The sequence below is a fragment of the Aedes albopictus genome, chromosome 3 (assembly GCF_035046485.1).
Source record: "Aedes albopictus strain Foshan chromosome 3, AalbF5, whole genome shotgun sequence".
Taxonomy (NCBI): domain Eukaryota; kingdom Metazoa; phylum Arthropoda; class Insecta; order Diptera; family Culicidae; genus Aedes; species Aedes albopictus.
The window spans coordinates 217,174,958-217,197,383 of record NC_085138.1 but is presented as its reverse complement, the minus strand read 5'-3'; the positions used below and the strand labels follow the sequence as shown (position 1 = coordinate 217,197,383).

General features: G+C 42.4%; 2 protein-coding genes across 6 annotated transcripts in view; one reads left to right on the top strand and one right to left on the bottom strand.

Annotated features, from left to right (window-relative positions):
- Positions 1 to 18,203, top strand: part of LOC134291290 (uncharacterized) — a 28,843-nt gene extending 10,640 nt beyond the window's left edge. Inside the window, exon 2 of the mRNA XM_062858827.1 lies at positions 15,508 to 18,203. Coding sequence (XP_062714811.1) covers positions 16,708 to 17,649 — 942 coding nt within the window. The 5' untranslated portion in view covers positions 15,508 to 16,707 and the 3' untranslated portion in view covers positions 17,650 to 18,203. The remainder of the gene's footprint in view (positions 1 to 15,507) is intronic.
- LOC109406245 (tachykinins) overlaps positions 1 to 22,426 on the bottom strand; it is an 81,493-nt gene that overhangs the window by 8,695 nt on the left and 50,372 nt on the right. For 3 of the 5 annotated variants that reach the window (XM_062858826.1, XM_062858824.1, XM_062858823.1), the window contains 2 exons: positions 13,882 to 13,982; positions 12,355 to 12,493 (listed from right to left, as the gene is read on the bottom strand). In XM_062858826.1, coding sequence (XP_062714810.1) covers positions 12,355 to 12,493; positions 13,882 to 13,982 — 240 coding nt within the window. Of the gene's footprint in view, positions 1 to 12,354; positions 12,494 to 13,737; positions 13,827 to 13,881; positions 13,983 to 22,426 lie in introns of all 5 variants that reach the window. The other 2 variants (XR_009999016.1, XM_062858825.1) reach the window with 2 other exon arrangements.

Genomic DNA, 22,426 nt, shown 5'->3' with positions numbered 1-22,426 from the left:
AAATTCTTCCGCTGTTGCTGGTGTTGTGTTACGTTTGTAATATAGTTGATACGTTGTAAAGTAGTTTTAAGAATTTTCCATGAATTGGAGAATGCAATTCATGGAAAATTCTTCGATTGTTGCATGGAGTGTGTTACGTTTGTAAATTGTTGTGAACATTTTGTCAGTTTATTTTGTATGTTATACTAAGGTTTGTATATCTGTTCTGAATTTTAATGTGCATTTGTAGTGCTCCAAACATTTCAGAAGTGATCCAGTATAAAACACACAAGCCGTCCCCTAACACGGACATCAAATTGTAGACGGTCTTGTGTTGTTGCCCAAATCAAGATGCCCCCTTAGGATTAGAAATTCCTAGACCAAAACAAGCTATGAATGCCGCAACAGATGCTGCGAACTAAAAGGCGAACTGCCAGAAAAAATACGATTACAGGATTGACTGATGGACCAAGAACAAAAAGTTGAAGTTGATGTTGGTCTCGATTTCTTCCTAAGCTGGGTCGGTGGTGGTAAAGGAGGCATAGGGTTTTGTTGTACTCGAGGTATTTATATTCTGGGCAACTCCGTATCAATTTGGTGTTGCGGGTTCCTTGGAGGTTCACCTTCCGCTTGCTGATGTACCGATGTTTTTGGAATTGCTCCTGTTCCGGTCCGAGGTGACAGATTAACCGGCGCTAATGTGACTTGGTTTTGTTTCTGCACTTCCCTGTCTGCTGTTTCCTTGACACTGGATTGGAAATGGGAATTCTTCAATTTGTCCAGCACATCCTGTTCCTCTGGAAGGATCTCCTCCTGAGAGAATTCCGGTCGACGTTCCTTTTCCTGCTCAGCTTTGATGGTTTTGGAACTCGTCGTAACTCTAACTCGTCCAACTCCTCGTCGGGCAGCTCTTTCACATCCATCATCACTGCACTAGCTCACAATACTCACTCACTATAGAATATTTTGACGTGCCGTCAATAAAATGTGTACGCGGTTGACAGAAAATCAAAATAATAACCAGATTTGTGTAGGTTTTGGCGTTGGGCGCCAATATTACTGATTCTATAATTAAAGGGGGCTTAAGTATCTGTTAATTCTCCCTCCAGTGCTCTACTCGCAAAATTCAATTCATCTTGGTGGTCTCACACAATTGGGTGATTGAAAATTCGTAGCATTTTAATGTCCCTGCCCGGCTATGGCGCTCTATCGGTTTTAAAATTTTCGCTCAGCCAATAGGTGGCCGTCCGAAAAGAAATCAAGAAGCATAAGCATATTCGCACATTGCCTCGATAATGAACAACTTAAGCGGTTCCAAATACCTGAGTTCAATCGACTTAGAGGCTGCCTTTTGGCAGATACCTTTGGGTCCGGAATCAAAGCAAAAGACAGCGTTCACAATTCCCCAGAGAGGACACTACCAATTCAAGGTAGTCCCCTTCGGATTATCCACGGCCAGTCAGGTGCTCTCCAGGGTCATGAACCGCATCTTTATCGACTTGGAGCCGAAGGTATTTGTATACCTCGATGACCTGATTATCGCGACCAACGACTTTGAGGAGCATCTGCGACTGATGAAGGAGGATGCTAGGCGTCTAACTGCGGCTGGCCTCACTATAAACGCAGATAAGTCTGTGTTTTGCAGACGCAGCATTAAATATCTAGGTTACGTCCTTGATGAAAACGGATGGAACGTAGACAAAGAGAAGACCCAGGCCATCAGCAACTTCCCTACGCCTACGTCGAAAAAAGAGGTCCAGAGATTCCTAGGCATGTGTGGCTGATACCGGCGGTTCATCAGAGATTTTTCGAAGGTTACATCCCCTCTTACTGAACTCACCAGAGCGAAAATAAAATTCCGATGGAACGAATCTTGTGAAGTTGCGTTTAGTAAGCTCAAGCAGCTGCTGTGCACAGCGCCGGTTCTCAGCACACCGGACTATACCAAGCCCTTTTCCATATCCTGCGATGCTAGCGATGTCGCTTAAGGCGCAGTGCTCTCACAACAACATGATGGAAAGGAAAACGCAATTGCGTACTTCTCCCAAAAACATTCACCCTCTGAAAGGAAGTACTCGGTCACAGAGCGCGAATGCTTGGCTGTAATTCGGGCGATAGAGAAGTTTCGGGGATACGTCGAAGGCACAACATTCACCGTTTATTGTGATCACTCCAGCCTAACATATCTGAAAAGCATGAAAAACCCAACCCCTTTGATGACTCGCTGGATCCATCGACTAAACGCCTTCTCATTTGAAATCCGCTACCGAAAAGGAACTTGTAACGTCGTTCAGGATTGTCTCAGTCGGCCTGGAGAAGTCAGTGCGATTTCTGACCTCACCGCACAAAGTTCAGATCTCTGGTTTGCAGACCTACGCGAAAAGGTGGAAAAGGAAGGGAACAAGTATCCAGATTTCAAGATTATGCAAGGAAAACTGTACAAGAACTGCTTGATGAAGGACGAATTCGGTGCCCGCAGTACGAGATGGAAAGAAGTAGTTCCAGATTCGAAACGACAGGAAATTATAAGGCACTTCCATGAACTGCCAATAGCTGCCCACCTAGGATAAGACCGTACGTTGCACAATACCCAACTAGACTACTATTGGCCCAAGATGGCTATCGGTACGTGAAAGGCTGCAACATCTGTAAATCTAGCAAGGCACCAACCACGCTCTTTACACCCGCGATGGGCAAAGTAAAGCCAGCTCGGCACCCCTGGGAGCTGCTGTCGATCGATTGGGTTGGTCCAATGGTTCGATCGAGAAACGAAAACACGGTTCTGATAGTCATTGTCGATTGGGTCACTAAATTTATGATCGCAAATTGGTGCAGATGGTTGAGCATGAGATTGTCAATTCGAAGATTCAAGGTTCGTTGGGACAAAGCCTGCTTCAAGCTGAGAAGCAGGCTTTGTCCCAATGAGGACGTTACGCCAAGAAGAGAGAGAGAGATGTGCATACCGTCGACCAAGCCATTCGGTTTTCTTCAGATCGTTTCCAACTTCTGATTCAGGCTTTCGCTCCAGGCCACTTCCTAATTCCGCCAGATTTTCGCTTCCGATTCTCTCTTCAGACCGCTTGCACTACTATTGATTCCTATTCAAACCACCAATCTGGAAGGACGTTCTTACAAATGCCAGACAGATGGTAGAGTTGGGTAACTCTCGCTGAGACCGGCCCACTATTTACACCTTGTCTTCAAAAATGTTTAAGGTGCCGATTTTCTGAAAGCCCTCGCTAAAAAAGTAAGGAAAATGCATTTGGTTACTCAAATTGATGGACCCCCCGTTAGTTGGAGCCACAACAGTTTTTGCAGACCCCTCGATTTTGGTCAAATGGTGGCTCATTTAAACCGTTATAACTCGAAAGTTTCTCCAAAAATCACCTCAAAACGAATTGTTGTTGAAAAGAGGAAAGATAGAGCTACTATTTACAATAATAAAAAGTTGGGTCGGCCATATTGATTTTGGCCGCCAACTTGGATTTTTATACCAAAACATTTTTTTCACCACCGATTTTCAAAATTTTTGCATCAATTGAAAGCTGAGGCATTTATACATAACATATCAAAAAATTAGAGATGTCTTTTTTTCCTATTAAAAGTTATCTGCAGTTTTGTAAATTAAGCCACGTTTTCTCCATACATTTCCATGCGCACCGGCAACGACATGCAACAGCATCCGAGATTACGCCTGCATGTATACACAGGCGCGTGCCGCAAAATTTGGCCAAATCGGAGGTTCGTTTTCGTTTTTGACTGTTTCTCAATGATGCGGGCGTTGCTTTCATAACTTTTTTAGTGTTTTGAAAAGCTTAAACCTTCAGCTTTCCATTAGTGGGTTCGGAATTTAAATTCGTGTTCGTAAACACTGCGAAATAACGCTACATTTATGTGAACGGCCGGCACCGGGCCCAGTGGTATGTGATGACGTAGCAACCCAGAAGTCAGAAGCAATCGTTAAACCAATCACAGCAATCCTGCTTCTTTGACTTTTACTTATTCTTGTCATTCTCAAACCAACTATTCAATAAACCACACGTTGTTAATACAAGCTCTGCGTTTATAAAAGGTTATGGGCACCTCTACGAGAGAAGCTGTGTGTGGTATTCCACAATTCGACGGTGGTGCAGGTTTCCAGCACTGGAGCTTCCGAGTCAAAATGTTTTTGGACTCCGTGGGCGTTTTGAACACGATTACGGAGGATGTACCCGAAGCACCGGCTGAGAAGATCAAGTTTGAGGATCAAGATCGGAAGGCGAAGTCGTTTATCGTCAGTTTCTTGGCAAACGAATGTCTGGCGATTGTCTGTGAGAAGCGTACGGCCAAGGAAATGTGGAAGGCGCTCGAGAACACTTTTGCGAAGCGGTCGATCAGCACTCAAAACCTGGTGAGGAAGCAACTGAATCGTTTGAAGCTCAAGGACGGTGATTCCGTGAGGGCGCATCTCCTGGTGTTTGAAGACCTGATCCGGCAATTGAAGACTGCAGGCGCAAGAATCGAGGAAGCCGACCTGGTCATTCTGCTTTTCCAAACCCTTCCGGATACGTTTGACCCCTTGGTGACAGCACTTGAAAACATCCCTGAGGAAGAGCTGAGTTTGGAGGTCGTGAAGCAACGCTTATTGGCGGAGGAGCTCAAGCGAACCGAACGTCACGAAGTCTCGGCCGATGTCAAGTTGGCAGCGTTTTCTGGAGAAAAGAATCGGAAGCCAACGAAGTTTCAAGGCAAGTGTCACAAGTGCGGTAAGCGAGGGCATCTGAAGAAAGATTGTCGACAGAAAGGTGGTGAAGCTAATTCGGCGGATCAACGGAAGGCGGTCAGTTTCGTAGCAAGTCGCAAGACGGAGAAACCACGAACCGGTAAGCTGGTGTTCAAGCTCGATTCGGGTTCAAGCGACCACCTGGTGAATGATGTTGCCGTGTTCTCGGAAAGCCGCCGACTGAAGCAACCAATAGAAATTCAAGTCGCAAAAGACGGAGAAACGTTGGTGTCCAAGTTTGTGGGAACTATCGCTGGAAGCAGTAACAAGAACACCCCGCTGATCATGAAGGATGTACTCTTTGTTCCTGAGTTACGAGACAACCTGATGTCAGTGAAGAAACTGGTGAAGGCGGGCGTTGTGGTCATCTTCTGCGGTTCCGTAGCGGTTCTTAAAAAGGACAACGAGGTCATTGCTACTGCGAATTTGAGAGGAAATCTTTACGAGATCGAGGTGGACATCCCAGTACTTTCAGCGAATATGTGTCAAACTGAAGCGACCGATTTGTGGCACCGCAGGCTCGGACACTTGAGTCAACAAGGAATGAAATCGATTGTAAGTAACAACCTTGCAGATGGTGTTGATTTCAAGGCGGACAAGCTGGAATTTTGTGACGCGTGCGTAAAGGGGAAACAATGTCGTGAACCTTTTAACGGAACCCGTCCTGTATCATCGAGGCCATTGGAAAGAATCCATTCAGATGTTTGTGGTCCAATCGAGCCGACGGCGTGGGATGGATCAAAGTACTTTGTCTCCTTCATAGACGACCATACCCACTTTGCTATGCTGTTCCTGATGAAAAGGAAGTCGGAGGTGTTTGCCCGCTTTCGCGAATACGAGGCGCTGGTGACAGCAAAATTCAATCTGAAGATTTCGAAGTTAACGATTGATCAAGGCCGTGAGTATCTTTCTAACATCCAGAAGCAATTCTATTCGCAGAAAGGCATTCAGATCGAGCCAACGGTTGCTTATACGCCACAGCAAAATGGCGTCGCGGAAAGGTTCAACCGAACCATTGTTGAGAAGGTCCGCACTATGCTGATTGATTCGCATGTTCCGAAAGCGTTGTGGTCAGAAGCTGTACTTACTGCCGTGTACCTGGTGAACCGAAGTCCTACCGTTGCCCTATCGAGAAGTTTAACCCCGGCGGAGTGCTGGTACAACGAGAAGCCAAACTTGGAGAAACTCCGTGTATTCGGATGCAAGGCGTTTTCTTGGATTCCCGGACAGCGAAGGAAGAAACTGGATGCCAAAAGTTGTGAAATGGTCATGGTTGGATATGCCCCGAACGGTTATCGTCTATGGGACAGAACAACGAGGAGAATTTCAATCGCTCGTGATGTCAAGTTTCAAGAAACATGTTACCCCTTTGAACAAAACCGCGAGCAAGATGAAAATGGTCCACTAGTCGTTATACCTTATAGTCACGCGGAGGAAGTCACTCAGGATCTACACGAACCGTTAATCGAAGGACGCCAAGGACCTGATACCGATACCGAAACTGAAGAGCCGTTGATTGAAGCTCGTAATGATGAAATCCTCACTGATGACGAAGACGTTTCTGATGTGGACGATACTGGGGCGCTCCCTTCGCATTCAGAACAACTCGAGTCCGAAGGACAACCGACGTTGAGGCGCAGCGAACGGGAGCGCAAGCTCCCCGGTAAGTTGTTGATTTTTTTCACTGGTTACCGAGCAACTTCTGTTGGCTCGTATTCTTCAGATGTACCCAAGTGCTTCAGCGAAATCGAGAGGCGGAGCGATCGTGATAACTGGCTGGAGGCAATCGATGATGAGCTACGGTCCATGAAGGCAAATAACGTGTGGAAGATGACGTCCTGTCCCCGCGGCGTGAAGCCCCTAAAGTCCAAGTGGGTATTTCGAGTGAAGGAAGACGAGAATGGCCAGGCCGTACGTTACAAGGCTCGACTGGTAGCGAAGGGCTTCCTACAACGTCAAGGTGTGGATTTTGAAGAAACGTATGCACCAGTTGCCAAGCTATCAACCATCCGGACTGTGTTGGCGGTAGGCGTCCACAAGCGATTCCATTTTCACCAATTGGACGTCAAAACTGCGTTTTTACATGGAGAACTCAAGGAGGAAATCTACATCGAAGTCCCTGAAGGCGTCCAGGCTCCTCCGAATATGGCATGCAAGCTCCTCAAGTCATTATACGGGCTGAAGCAGTCACCGCGCTGCTGGAACGAGAAATTCAACAGCCAAATGGTCAAGCTGGGTTTCCACCGATCTCGTCACGATTACTGTTTGTACATCAGAAGCGATGAAGAAGATGAGCTATATGTTGTCCTGTATGTCGACGATTTACTAATCGCGGGGAGGAAATTGAAGTCCATCATTCGTTTGAAGCAGCAACTTTCAACCGTTTTCTGTATGACCGACTGCGGAGAGGCACGCCACTTCCTTGGGATGAAAATTTCATACAATCGTGAAGCTGGAACTCTTCAACTCTCGCAGCAGGCGCATGTGGCAAGGATCGTGCAGAATTTCGGATTGGCTGAATGTAATCCGGCGAAGTCACCTATGGAGAAAGGACTGCAACTACAACGAGATGGAACACCTACAAGACAACCGTACAGGAAGCTGCTAGGCAGCCTAATGTACATCATGCTGTGTGTCCGACCGGACATATGCTTTCCAGTCGGGTACCTAGGCCGGTACCAGCAAAACCCAATGGAATCGCACTGGCAATGTTTAAAGAGAGTCGTCCGATACCTGAAGGGAACTGCCAACGCCGTATTGGAGTTTCGACGACAAGACACCGAGCCGCTAATTGGATTTGCTGATGCTGACTGGGCTGCTGATAATGAAGACCGGAAATCGGTAACCGGATATGTATTCAAAGTTTTTGGATCAACGGTTTCATGGTGCAGCAAGAAACAAACTACGGTGGCCATATCTTCAAGTGAATCGGAATACGTCGCCTTGAGTGCAGCCACTGCAGAGGCGCTTTGGTTGGCCGGAGTTCTTGAAGACATGAAAATCAAAGATCCGAAAACACCAGTAACCATTTTTGAGGACAATAGAGGCTGCATCGGCATGGCCAACAATTTGGAAACGAAACGAAGCAAGCACATAGATGTCAAACACCATTTCATCAGGGATCATATTGCTGCAGGACGAATCCAAGTGAAGGCTGTCGGTACTCAAGAACAATTAGCTGACGTTTTCACCAAGTCCTTGGACCCTGGACGGCTCAACGAGATGCGAAGGAATCTAGGGCTCAACGATTGAGAGGGGGTGATGACGTAGCAACCCAGAAGTCAGAAGCAATCGTTAAACCAATCACAGCAATCCTGCTTCTTTGACTTTTACTTATTCTTGTCATTCTCAAACCAACTATTCAATAAACCACACGTTGTTAATACAAGCTCTGCGTTTATAAAAGTATGGTTTACAAAACGGCAGATAACTTTTGAAAGAAGAAAAAGACATCTCTAATTTTTTGATATGTTATGTATAAATGTCTCAGCTTTCAATTGATGCAAAATTTTTGAAAATCGGTGGTTGCCCTCATGGTGAAAAAACTGTTTTGGTATAAAAATCCAAGATGGCGGCCAAAATCAATATGGCCGACCCAACTTTTTATAATTGTAAATAGTAGCTCTATGTTTCCTCTCTTCAACAACAATTCGTTTTGAGGTGGTTTTTGGAGAAAACGATTCAAGTGAACCATCCTTTGACCAAAATCGAGGGGTCTGCAAAAATTGTTGTGGCTCTAACTAACGGGGGGTCCATCAATTTGAGTAACCAAATGCATTTTTCTTACTTTTTTAGCGAGGGCTTTCAGAAAATCGGCACCTTAAACATGTTTGAAGACAAGGTGTAAATAGTGGGCCGGTCTCAGCGAGAATTACCCAGTTCCTTGAAAAATACGTGTTCCTGAAGTTTTCAACGCCTCGTATCGTGCTCACGGATAACGGTTCGCAATTTCTTTCTCACTGCTTCCAATCCCTGTTACGGAGGTACGATATTCAACAAATGCGAACAGCGTTTTACACCCCTATGTGTAACCCAGCAGAAAGGACCAATAGAACTCTTGTAACCTGCATCAGAGCTTTGCTGGATGATGATCAACGGGACTGGGACGCCAATCTTCAACAAATAGTATGCGCCGTCCATAGTGCCAAACACGAAGCTCTAGGCTGTTCTCCCTATTTTGCCAACTTTGGGAGACATCACGTTCTTTTCACGGATCAATATCCTCAAGCGGACCTCAACTGCAGCAGTGACACTGACCAAGCACAGAAGGAGCGTCTAACAGTTATCGAGAACATTCAACGTTTTGTCATAGATAGGATCAAATTGGCCCACGAGAAAAGCAAAAATCGTTATGATCTACGGACCAGAGAGAGGAAATTCGCAGTCGGCGAACTCGTATGTCGACGGTGTTTTAAACAATCTTCGGCAGCAAATTCTCGCACCAAGAAGCTTGGACCCAAGTTCGTACCCTGTTACGTACGGGAGGTAGTTGGACAAAACAACTACAAACTCGAAGACGTCAAAACATCTGCAGTCGGAACATATCACGCAAACGATATAAAAGCAGACTGAACTCTACCCTTCATGCCTCTCCAAGTGGGGAGGCAAGTGATCCAGCTATGTCCACGGCACACCACTAGCCGTCAACAACGAGCCTTGCCACGAAAACCCAAGTCACGGATTGATTTGAGGACCAAGATCTACAAGCGAAACCTCGTCATCCCCAACGGTAACCATTGTCCACAACACCACTTCGAGCGGAAATCTCTATAGCCACACGCTGAAACGTACAGAAGAGCAGGGTAGCACGCCGGAGCTGTCCTGCTAAACAACCACCAACCCATTTCTCGGTTCAAGAATACAGCTATGACCGTTGCCATGTGCATCCAACTAAGATATTAACAGTCACGAAAACACGTTCACGGATCGACTTGAGGCCCCACAACATAACACGAAACCTCGTCATCCAAAGCCGGACATTCACAAAGAACCTAAATACCAACCACAGCTCAACAACAAACCTGCTCCAAGAAAACTCTCACTCACTAGAACAGGTTTCTCGCAGTAACATGTCCTGAATCTAGCCTAATGATTCATCGCCCACTTAGCGCAATCAAGCAAGCATAAATAAGGTCAAGAAAACTGCCATGAACAATACGATTACTTGTTATGTTTGTTAACGTCGCGTGTAAATAGAGGAAAAACACTAGAAATAGGCTTTAGTTGTAAGATAATTTTCTCTGTAGTTGTCACTACAGATTTATAATTAGCCTTGCAAAATATGTCACTTGAATGTAGTGAAGGCAAGCTGATATTCTTGAGCTCCCTTAAGATTCCTGTTGTACCTCATTACGTAACTGCTTTCGGAATCCAATTTTGGAAGAATCTGCCGAAACAGTAGCAAATAAGATTAGCCAATACCCTCTATTAGTCCTTAGAAGTAATCATAGCTTACGAAATTTTCGAGAAAGCTTTCTCGAAAATTTCGTTTTGGTAAGACAAATGTTGTGTTACAAATTATTTGTTATGTTAGACATTATTCGTAATCAAATTGAAAAATCACTGCGACGCGCAACACTGCACATAATCATTGAAATACAGTTGCTTTCGAGGCAGCCCTAAGCACCACGATACCACACGACAGCTCTCACGCTCTCGCGCTCTGAAATCACTCTCCACGGCGAGGGCATACACGAGCTGGTACGCTACCGATCATTCGCTTTCTGCTGGCTTCACTAGTGGACGTTAAGACGTGCTCAACCAGGAATAGTGGGTATACACCGCGTGGAAAGGTCGAATATTACCACAGGAAAGAGAAAGGTGATGAAATAGGAAGGGGTGCCCTAGAAGAGGGAATGAACGCATAAGTGCAACGAAAGCTCATAGCCCATACTACAACGGGTTTAATCAGTGCCCTGAAAAGGACACTGTAAAACGCATAAGCGTAAAGAGAGCCTATAGCTTGTAACGTCATGCGAATTTCAATATGACACTGAAAGGCACGTTATCGAAAGCATCCTCAATATTCAAGAAATCACCCAAGCAAAAACTACGTTTTCTTGAAAACGTATACAAATTTGTGAGTTCACATGAATAGGCATGTCAGCCAGACGAACATCACAGATGTGATAATCCACAATGCGTTTCAAGCATTTCAGAAAGAACGAGGTTACCAGATAAATCTGAAACTCATTCCATCTTTATACAACGCACGCACCCTTTCGGGATAAAACTATGGAATAATTTCGCGCCATGAAAATACCCCATAGAAAACTATGAAGAATTCAAAACGTGTTTGAAATACTCAAATCCTTCTGGAGAAAAATAGGACAAAACCCCATTTGATCCTGGAGATTTGAAGTAAGCAGAGCTTTTTAGGGCCCACCAAGTGGATTATAATTCCGGTATACCACAATGGAGGGCGTTGTAGGTACAAAACCACAATGAAACTCTCTTGAGTAGCAATGGAAGCGAGTTATCCGTAAAATGTGGTCGCAACCAATAAGTACAGGCTCCCTAGTTTGTTGAGCAGGGACGCCTGAATACGCAAATTTTGCGAAGGAACACTCAAAAGTGCAAAGAAGGCCAAATGGAAACTCCTCATCTGACACATGCCAATCAGTCAACTCATGACAAATTCTGCTCATGCAGAGTTGGGTTAGGTAAAATTCTATGTTAAGTTATCCATGAACTGTACTATCTATATAAGTAATCCATCAAACTGAAGCATCTCAAATTAATGTTTGGGCTACTTCAGATGTTGTAATCATCGTTGCAATACTGCCAAATATCAGCGAAAAGATGCTGAATACAAAAGCTTGATTGAAGGCATCCACAAGGAAAGGTTGAAAGATACTGTTAAAGTTATTCTAAGATATATCTAAGATATAGCATACACGACACTTCATTCATAATGAAAGAAGCAAATCTGGGTTCAAGTAGAGCCACTTAGGCTACGCACGCTTTTTACGTTGAAAATTAATCTGAGATTTCCTAGCCGTAGCCACTACCCAAACTAGACAGGATTACACTCTTCACAATCACAGCACAAAAAGGAAACATCAACGACAAACCAAATCGGTGTCAATTGAAAAGCGCCAATGGCGAAAACGCATTAAGCGAAACCATATAGATGGTAATGTAAGCTTACTTACAACATTTGAATGAACCCGCCCTTATTTAGCTTCAAATTTGAGACTTAAGAAGGATAACTGATTATCTAGGAGAAACGCAAGGAACACTGCACTATTGCTCCAGTTAGTGCGCAGTAAGGGCGTAATACTGTGGAGGACGCCCAAATTCTCCACAGGCTCCGTTTGTGGTTAGGTTTTTATTAGACGCTCCTAACCATTCATTTCTTGGCACGGTAAGCATAAAGCCGCATAACACCATGAATTAGGGGTCACCTGTTTAGTGGACTCTTACCACTGGATCAGGCGGTCCGTAGTGTTATTCTTAGCCAATTGAGACAACCGCTACCGACACTACACAGCTATCTAGACTGATCGGGGAAAGAAGTTAACATTGATGGTTTACTTCCAAACGAGCCCGAACAGCCCCTCATACCGTTCTATTCGGGGTATAATTGTAATTGTATTGAATGTCGTTATTACCTGTCCATTTTTTTCCACGTACTCCAAGAAACCCATTTGGCACCCGTTTAGGAGGCGTTCGATTAATTTGGAGTCGCTGTTCATTATTTGGCCAGTCAATTGCGTCTAGGTGATTGTAGAATTCGTCATTTCCGAACATCTGGAATTTGGAAGAAGTTGCTTAGTGTATTCTCTCATGAAAAGAAGTACTCTATCACAATAACCCATTTTATTGAAGTTTGCAAAAGTTCTCTTCAAAATAATTCTAAGTTTAAAATAGGTAAGCTCATAAACAGTAGTGTTTATGACCGGGAAAGTTTTTCGGCTTCGTAGTCATCAAACGTAATCAAACGACTATTGAAAATATTTGTTTCAGTGATTTTGTGGGAACAGAATAAATTAAACTCCCTAAACATAAACACTACCGTAGAGCGCTATCGACTGAAATTCTTTATAACCAGGGAAGTTTTTCGGCTTCGCAGTCATCAACCGCAATCAAACGACTAAATATCGTTCTTCATCCGACGTTTCGGTGTTTATTACACCTTCTTCAGGGAATAAGAACTCGCGATCGTTCTCGTTCTGCGGGAAAATCCATCTATAATTTCCAAAAAAGTGTTGGCAAAAATCTCTCTGAATAACAAAAAAAACGAAAATCGTGTTAAGTACTGTTCCTTTGAATTCCACTTAGAATTTGCATCCTTTGACAAATACATATTTCGACCTCATCTTCAAGGTCGTCTTCAGTGTTTTGTACTTGACTCGATACTCGAAAAAAAAAACGTTTTTAAAAAATATCTGAATTCGGAAACACCTTCACTGTCCATCCAACGGTCATTTTGTCCATGTAACGATGAACGTTTTTTTCTGTTGTTCAGAGAGATTTTTGCTAACACTTTTTTTTAGAAATTCTAGACGGATCATGCTAAAAACGAGCCCGCAGAACGAGAACGATTGCAAGTTCTTATTCCCCGAAGAAGGTGTAATGAACACCGAAACGTCAAATGAAGAACGATATTTAGTCGTTTGATTGCGTTTGATGACTGCGAAGCCAAACAACTTCCCTGTTTATAAAGAATTTCAATCGATAGCGCTCTACGGTAGTGTTTATGTTTAGGGAGTTTAATTTATTCTGTTCCCACCAAATCACTGATAAAAATAGTTTCAAATATGTAAGTAAACTTAATACTAAATAAGTTTTATTATCGCTTCATAATATATACTATGCTATGATAGAACTACGGATAGTAGATGAATGTCTGAACTGAAAATATCAATAAGGGGCCATGCACAAATTTTAGGGGGAGGGGGTTGAAAAGGTCGATTTTTGCGTGACAAAGTTTGTGTCTCACCCCTAATATCAACGTAGTTAGTAACAGTACTAGAAAATGTTAGCTATGTTACCTTTTTCCCCTGACGCCAACAAAACTACCGAGGTATTTGTACTTTTTCCCTCGACTTCCGTAATATCCCGAAGCTTTCGATACAAAACTCTTCAAATAAACATTATTTACTGGAGGATATTTCTTTAAACTTTGTTAAACTTACCAATGGTTCTTTCTTCCCTCGTGTTCCAAAGTAACTGGTGAGCGGGCTTCGTTTTATGCCTTCCATATAATCATCTATACTTTCTCGTTTACCACGTAATCCTGTATGACAAAACATAGCATAATAAATCTTTTCATCCGTTGATGAATATATGATTTACATTTTCTTCAAGTACAATCGATTGTTAACTCTCTAATGCCGTTTTTCTTTTTGAAGCAGTTCCAACCTGGGTTGGAACTGGATGAGATAACAATTTCAACCCCAACCCGACTTTGGTTTCGCTTGTACTAAAGTTTGTTTGAGTTTGTTTGTTTACACATTTTCCGCCAATCCAGTTCCAACCCAGGTTCCAAACGAAAAACGGCATAAGGCACCCTACACACTACTCAAACCGTTTGACCAACATTGCCACCGCCCCCAGGTTGGTCGAACCAGCGAATGTTTCTGCAACTGTATGACGAACTGCCAAATCGTGTTGCACCAACATGTCACTTTGGTTGCACCAACATCATCCCCCATTTGAAATCACACTATGTTTGTGCAACAACACTACACACGGTACGATCGGTTCGTCAAACATTGGCTCCGCCCACCGTTGGTTTGAGTAAAATCAAACTGGTTTGATTTTTGCCAACCAAACCATCAACCATCAAATCGGTTTGACGAACTGTCAAATCGGTTCGTCAAACAGCATCACACACGGTCAAACACAGCACCAACTCAACCACCAACCTGGAGGCGGAGTCAATGTTGGTCAAACCGTTTGAGTAGTGTGTAGGGTGCCTAAGACACGCTTCCTTGTGTGTTTTATGCTGTTTGTTGCAAGAACGCAGTGTGTGGACGAAAAAGTGATCAGTGAACCACTCGGCAGTTTTTCTTCCCTTCTGTTGGTTCTGTTTCAATTACCAAGCGGTGTATGTTCTCTCGTCGAGTCGCATGGTTCACGAAGGAACACAAAGAGGATACTCCGATATAAACAAGCTGCGGTGATGAGCGGGCATCGCTAAGTGTAACACTTACCGATGATCGCTCATCGTTGGCTTGGGGCAACTGTGAATAATCGTTATTTTCATCAGTATTTAATGCGTTTTCGCTTTAAAAACGTGAAATACTATTTAATTTAACTGTATTCATGACGTTGCAGGTTGTGTAGTCACAATAAAAAAAGAATTATGGCAATAAAATATTCTTACCGAACGCTCAGGTAGGCTAGGAAGAGGAATTCAGACCGACGATTGGTAAGTTCAGCGCCCACCAGCAGACGAACGAAAACGGCCTACGACTCATTGATTTCGCCACCTCCAAAAATATGGCCATTCGTAGCACCTTTTTCCCACACGCCTCCCTTATCGTTACACCTGGAGATCACCACAGCAGACGGAATCTCAAATCGACCACGTTCTGATTGATGGACGGCACTTCTCCGACATTATCGACGACAGGACCTATCGTGGCACCAACATCGACTCCGACCACTATCTGGTGATGGTCAAACTGCACCCAAGACTCTCCGTCATCAACAATGTACGGTACCGGCGACCGCCACGGTACAACCTAGAGCGACTGAAGCAACCGGATGTCGCCTCAGCATACGCGCAGAATCTCGAAGCCGCGTTGCCAGACGAGGGCGAGCTCGATGAGGCCCATCTAGAGGACTGCTGGAGTACAGCGAAAGCAGCCATCAACGACGCAGCCGAGAGCACCATCGGGTACGTGGAACGGAATCGACGGAACGAATGGTTCGACGAAGAGTGCAGAACGGTTTTGGAGGAGAAGAATGCAGCGAGGGCGGTAATGCTGCAGCAAGGGACTCGACAGAACGTGGAACGTTATAAACAGGAGCGGAAACAGCAGACCCACCTCTTTCGGGAGAAAAAGCGCCTCCTGGAAGAAGCGGAGTGTGAAGAAATGGAACTGCTGTGCCGTTCCAAAGAAACACGGAAGTTCTATCAGAAGCTCAACGCATTCCGCAACGGCTTCGTGCCGCGAGCCGAAATGTGCAGGGATAAAGACGGAGGCCTCTTGACGGACGGACGTGAGGTGATCGAAAGGTGGAAGCAGCACTTCGATCAGCACCTGAACGGCGTGGAGAACATAGGCACGGGAGCCCACGGCAACGGAGGAAACGACAACGCCAGTGCAGCGGAGGACGGAAATGAACCAACTCCCACGCTGAGGGAAGTTAAGGATGCCATTCACCAGCTCAAAACCAACAAAGCAGCTGGTAAGGATGGTATCGCAGCTGAACTCATCAAGATGGGCCCAGAAAAGTTGGCCACCTGTTTGCATCGGCTGATAGTCAGGATCTGGGAAACCGAACAGCTATCGGAGGAGTGGAAGGAAGGGGTAATCTGCCCCATTCACAAGAAAGGCGACCATTTGGAATGTGAGAACTTCAGGGCGATCACAATTTTGAATGCTGCCTACAAAGTGCTATCCCAGATCATCTTCCGTCGTCTGTCACCTAAAACAAATGAGTTCGTGGGAAGTTATCAAGCCGGCTTCATCGACGGCCGGTCGACAACGGACCAGATCTTTACCGTACGGCAAATCCTCCAGAAATGCCGTAAATACCAGGTCCTAACGCATCACCTGTTCATCGACTTCAAAGCGGCATACGACAGAATCGACCGCGCAGAGCTATGGAGGATCATGGACGAAAACGGCTTTCCTGGGTGTAGTGTAGCGGAATATCATTACATATAGGAGGCTGTGCTTAGAGCACTGACAGGAGAATATGAGAATAAAGTCATTATTGTTTTAGTAACCCGAACAGTAAACTGTGTTTCCTACACTGGGAAGCTGACTAGACTGATTAAAGCAACGATGGACGGTGTGCAAAACCGCGTAAGGGTTTCGGGTGAACTGTCTAGTTCATTCGAATCTCGCCGGGGACTGCGACAAGGTGACGGTCTCTCATGCCTACTCTTCAACAGCCGGGGAACGATTTTCACAAAATCCGGACAATTTGTGTGCTTTGGGGACGATATGGACATTATTGCAAGAACATTTGGAACGGTGGCAGAGTTGTACAACCGCCTGAAACGCGAAGCAGCAAAGGTCGGACTGGTGGTGAATGCCTCAAAAACAAAGTACATGCTGGTAGGCGGAACCGAAAACGACCGGATCCATCTGGGTAGTAATGTTACGATAGACGGGGATACTTTCGAGGTGGTGGAGGAATTCGTCTACCTCGGATCCTTACTGACGGCTGACAACAACGTAAGCCGTGAAATTCGGAGGCACATCATCAGCGGAAGTCGGGCCTACTTCGGGCTCCAGAAGAAACTGCGGTCGAAAAAGATTCACCCACGCACCAAATGCACCATGTACAAAACGCTAATAAGACCGGTAATCCTCAACGGGCACGTGACATGGACCATGCTCGAGGAGGACCTGCAAGCACTCGGAGTTTTCGAGCGACGCGTGCTAAGGGCGATCTTCGGCGGTGTGCAGGAAAACGGTGTGTGGCGGAGAAGAATGAACCACGAGCTCGCTGCACTTTACGGCGAACCCAGCATCCAGAAGGTGGTCAAAGCCGGAAGGATACGGTGGGCAGGGCATGTTGCAAGAATGCCGGACAACAACCCTGCAAAGCTGGTGTTTGCAACTGATCCGGTTGGCACAAGAAGGCGTGGAGCGCAGAGAGCACGATGGGCGGACCAGGTGGAGCGTGACTTGGCGAGCATCGGGCGCGACCGAGGATGGAGAGCGGCAGCCACGAACCGTGTATTATGGAGAAATATTGTAGATTCAGTTTTATCTTGAATTTGATGTAATACTAAATAAATGAATGAAGCGGCAAAATAACAAATTGCATAACAAAAAAATGTTCCTGGAAGACCGATTCAATAACATGTTTGTTAGTTTCGTGTTAGCGTGGGTCCCGAGATGAACTAGCCTAGGGTTAAAAATCTCGTTAATACAGATAAAAAAAAAGTCTGTAACATTTAACATAAAAAGTGAGGTTAGATCGAGTGCTTGAAGTACCCTATATTGTCACTCAATACGAGGGACAGGAAATCTGGCCATAATTGTCCAAGTACTAAAACTCCCAAGCTGGGAAGTTGGCTCTGTATCAGCTGAAATGTAATGCCAGAAAGAAGAGAAAGAGATACTGATGAGAGAATACGCACACGCTCCTCATCACGCAATGATCTAGTCTAAACAACGGAATTAGATCTTGTACCGACTTTTCGAACCCTATAAGCAGAATACCCTCTACGAATGAGTGTAATCAGCTTCGTACCTTTTAATTCCGCCCTATGTTGCTTATCCTTTGACAGATACGCGTATTTCGACTACCACTTGTAATCTTCCTAAGTGTCAGTTACCCACTCCACCTGTGGATAACTGACACTGAGGAAGATTACAAGTGGTCGAAATACGCGTATCTGTCAAAGGATAAGCAACATAGTGCGGAATTTAAAGGTACGAAACTGATTACACTCATTCGAAAACGGAATTAGCCTCTGCATGCTGTGAGATTTTGACTTTTACTGCGAGCACTGTGTTCAAAATTCCTGTGAGAGCAAGCAGGACAGCATCAAAACAGAGCTCGTAGTAAAAATCAAAAGGCAAAGGAATTTTGACAGCATATGCTGTGTGTGCACAGGCTAATTCTCGAATGATGTGAATTTCAAAATTTGTTATTGTTGAGCTTTTGTTGATAAAATATTTGTACACTCTCAATAATGCAATGATAACCAAGCTAAGCTTGCATTAAAACCTATAATTGGAATGTTATTTAACGGTTGTATACCAATAGCTTGATCATAACCAAATGAGATTGTCAGAATTGTCAAAATATGTTATGGAAAGGTAATGTCTTGATAAGAAAATAATAACAAAACAAGATATAAAAACAAAATTTGTGATTCCGTAGTTATTAATTTGATATTCTCCTCTCCTCGGGTTGAATTTTTCTTCGAAAATGATTAGTATTTGGGCTATATATCATAATCGAAAAACTAGAAAATATTTCATCGGCGATAATTTTTCCATACATTTTGTATGGAACGTTTTTTAGGCTAAAATAGTAATTAATGATTTTTAGTATGGAAAATAGCTAAAAATTCATCTAACTCAAATTTTCCCCGATACAATATTTTCAAATTTTGCATTTATAAATTATAGCCAAAATTCTAACATTGTATGAAGAAAAATCCGAGGTACATGAAAGTTCGATAATAATCAAAATTTTGACACCGTTCGCCGCCTGTCTATTGACTCTGCTGATTCCAACAACCAGCCACAGGGGAAAATGCCACAGACAAATATTATGTGTTGCGCGAAAATTTTTGAGCGCAAGTGCTTGAATACCTCCGCCAGTACGGTAAATCGTGTTAGTGTTTTCGGCGCAGTATTCTTTGGCCCATTCGCGCACTTATTGTAAAAGACACCAGAACGATTAAACGTACGAGCGGAGGTCTATTAGCGATTTTGTACCATTTTCGCTCTCTATTTTCTTGCAACGGATAATAACATTGAAAGCGACGACGACGGCACACAGTGGGATCATTCTGAAAAAAGACGATCATAACCTCTAAGAGCCGTTAGATGACATTTTAGCATATAGGTGTCTTTGGAAGATGTGTTCAGAAATATCGTCTCTATTTTTATGCATATTCACTGTATGGTAAAACTGTAGGGTAAACCCGAGCAAAAAAATATTTTTTCAAAATAATTTTTAGAGGGTAGATGTCTTCAGCAAAGTTGTAGAACAAGTAATTTCAAGTATCTTTGCTGAAGACACCATATAGTTTGGACTTAATTTTTTGGGAGAAAATATGAATGTTTAAAAAACAACCTCAAAATCAGTTTTTTGAACTTTTCCATGATTAAATCGTAAAATTTCAACGTGATATGTTCTACAAGTTTGTGGATACTACTGGAATACACTATCTTGTCGAAGATACGAACTCTGTAAAATTGAAAATTGCTCCAGTAAACCAATTTTTTTGAAAATTTTCTACTATTTTCACTATTGAATATTTTTTGAATTGGCACTTTTTGGCAGCCGTGCTATCAAAATTCCAATGCTTTATTATGTCCAGAATAGACCAAAAGTGACTTAACAATCGAGTCTGATAAGGCACTTTGATTTCTGATGCTATTTTAATAGTCATTTTTCAAAGAAAATATTCACAAATTTCATACAAATCAATTAATACAAACTGAAAACTCACGAAAACTTTTAGACATAAATATTTGTTAATCCAAATAGTATTCTTGTTGAAATAGTCTACATTTCTAACACTGTGGTTGACTTTACATTGAATATACGACAAAAAATATCGCTTTTTAAATTTTTAGATGAGTCTTTAATACCAATTAAAAACTGTGTTTTTATCTAATTTTTTATTGTAATTCCCAATGCATTTGTTTATGGTAAAATACATACATTAGGGGAGACTGAGGAGACTTGATCCCTGGGGAGACTTGTTCCCCCCATATTTTCTCGGAATCAAAAACAGTTTTCTTCTAGCATAATTTTTTCCAAAATGACAAATGGATAGACGACAATGTTTCGGTTACAATTGATTTTAATTGTGTATTGCATTATTTTTTAATGGCTGATGGTTTGTTTTCAGTCCTTCAGAAATCTTTTAGGCGATTCCGAAAAATCTCAATAACTTTGTGAAAATTGAACCAAATCGTGTCAAAATTTTACGGCACATAGAATAAATAAAATACTATCAAAAGTATTTATCCAAATAAGGCTGTTATATAAATATTTCAACTAATGTAGTTTAGAGTATGCAACAGTGACATGGGGAGACTTGATCCCTCGAGGATTACACACATATTATACATGTGAAAAATAAAATTCAATTTGGAAGCCTCTATTTTCTCGGAATTCTAGTATATTCAATGATAAAACGTGTCAAATAATTATTATTTTAGAACAAACCAGGAAAAGGGGGATCAAGTCTCCCCATTTTCAAAATACGGCATATCCTTAACAATTTAAGGAAATCTTATAATTTCAAATACACCGTATTCATCAACAATGCAAGAAAACTTGAAAAGAAAATGAGTAGGAAGCTTCTGGAGTTATTTTCCCTTTAAATATACCATGTGCTAAAAAGGGGACCAATTGTGACCCATTTTTGAAAGATACATAATAAGACATGCCTCCATAAAAACACAGTTTTGAAAACTTTTACAATAATTTAAAGTCCTTCTGTTGTGTATAAACTTGCAATAGATGTTTACCTGCCATTCTGTACGAAAATGGATCTAGTTTTGTGTTTTTTCTTAAAGTTACAGGCAAATTAAGAAAAAGGGATCAAGTCTCCCCAGTCTCCCCTAATCAATCAACTTAAACAATGATAACATTTTTTTTAATTTGCTATGTTAACATTCTAACTTCGGTTATAAAACTAAAAAGGCGAAAATATAATGAATGCCTTTACAAATTTCGTGTTGAAAATAAAAAAATAAAATAAAACGAGTGAAACATTGTTACATCACATTGAAATAGCCAGTATCTGTTAGAGATATTCTAGGTTGTAAATCTTACGTCATGATGAAAATTCTTCACAGATATTTTATTGAAATTGGTTATGCTGTTTGATACTCTTTAAAATTTATTTTTTCCAGTTTTCAAGAACTGCGTCCGTTAGGTCGATTCCTGTCCATGATTTTCAAAATTCCTTCGTCGTAGACATATTACCTTGGTTCATCCCTTGACAAATCCGCATCAAGATCACGGCTCGATTATGGATACTTTTCCGGAGGAGCCTTTAGTTTTCAGTTTATATTATATCGATATTTTGAAAAGATAAAAAGGTTTTGTGCCTTTTTGAGAAAGATTTCGTAGATGAGGAAATCACGCAAAGAGGCTTTTCCCTCTTTCAAAATTTGTAGCTCAAAATAAATGACACTAACAGTTCAAATAGTCTCCATTTATTCAACTTGTTTTTTTATTCAGAATTACTACTTGGATGAGCTAAAAATAATATCGAAAGGTTGTATGAGAATTGTGAATATTTTTTTTGAAAATTACGATTAAAATAGCTTCAGATATCAAAGCGCCTTATCAGACCCGATTGTTAAGTCAATTTTGGTCTATTCTGGACAAAATGAACCATGGAAATTTTGACAGCACGGCTGCCAAAAAGTGCTTACTCAAAAAATATACAATAGTGAGTTTTTAACTCATCTAAAAATTTAAAAAGCGATATTTTTTTGTCGGGTATTCAATGTAAAGTCAACCACAGTGTTAGAACTATTTTAATTACAGACACAGTGTTAGACTATTTTAACAAGAATACTATTTTTATTAACAAATATTAATGTCAAAAAGTTTTCGTGAGTTTTACGTTTGTATTAAATGATTTGTATGAAATTTGTGAATATTTTCTTTGAAAAAATGACTATTAAAATAGCATCAGAAATCAAAGTGCCTTATCAGACCCGATTGTTAAGTCACTTTTGGTCTATTCTGGACATGATAAAGCATTGAAATTTTGATAGCACGGCTGCCAAAAAGTGCCTATTCAAAAAATATTCAATAGTGAAAATAGTGAAAAATTTTCAA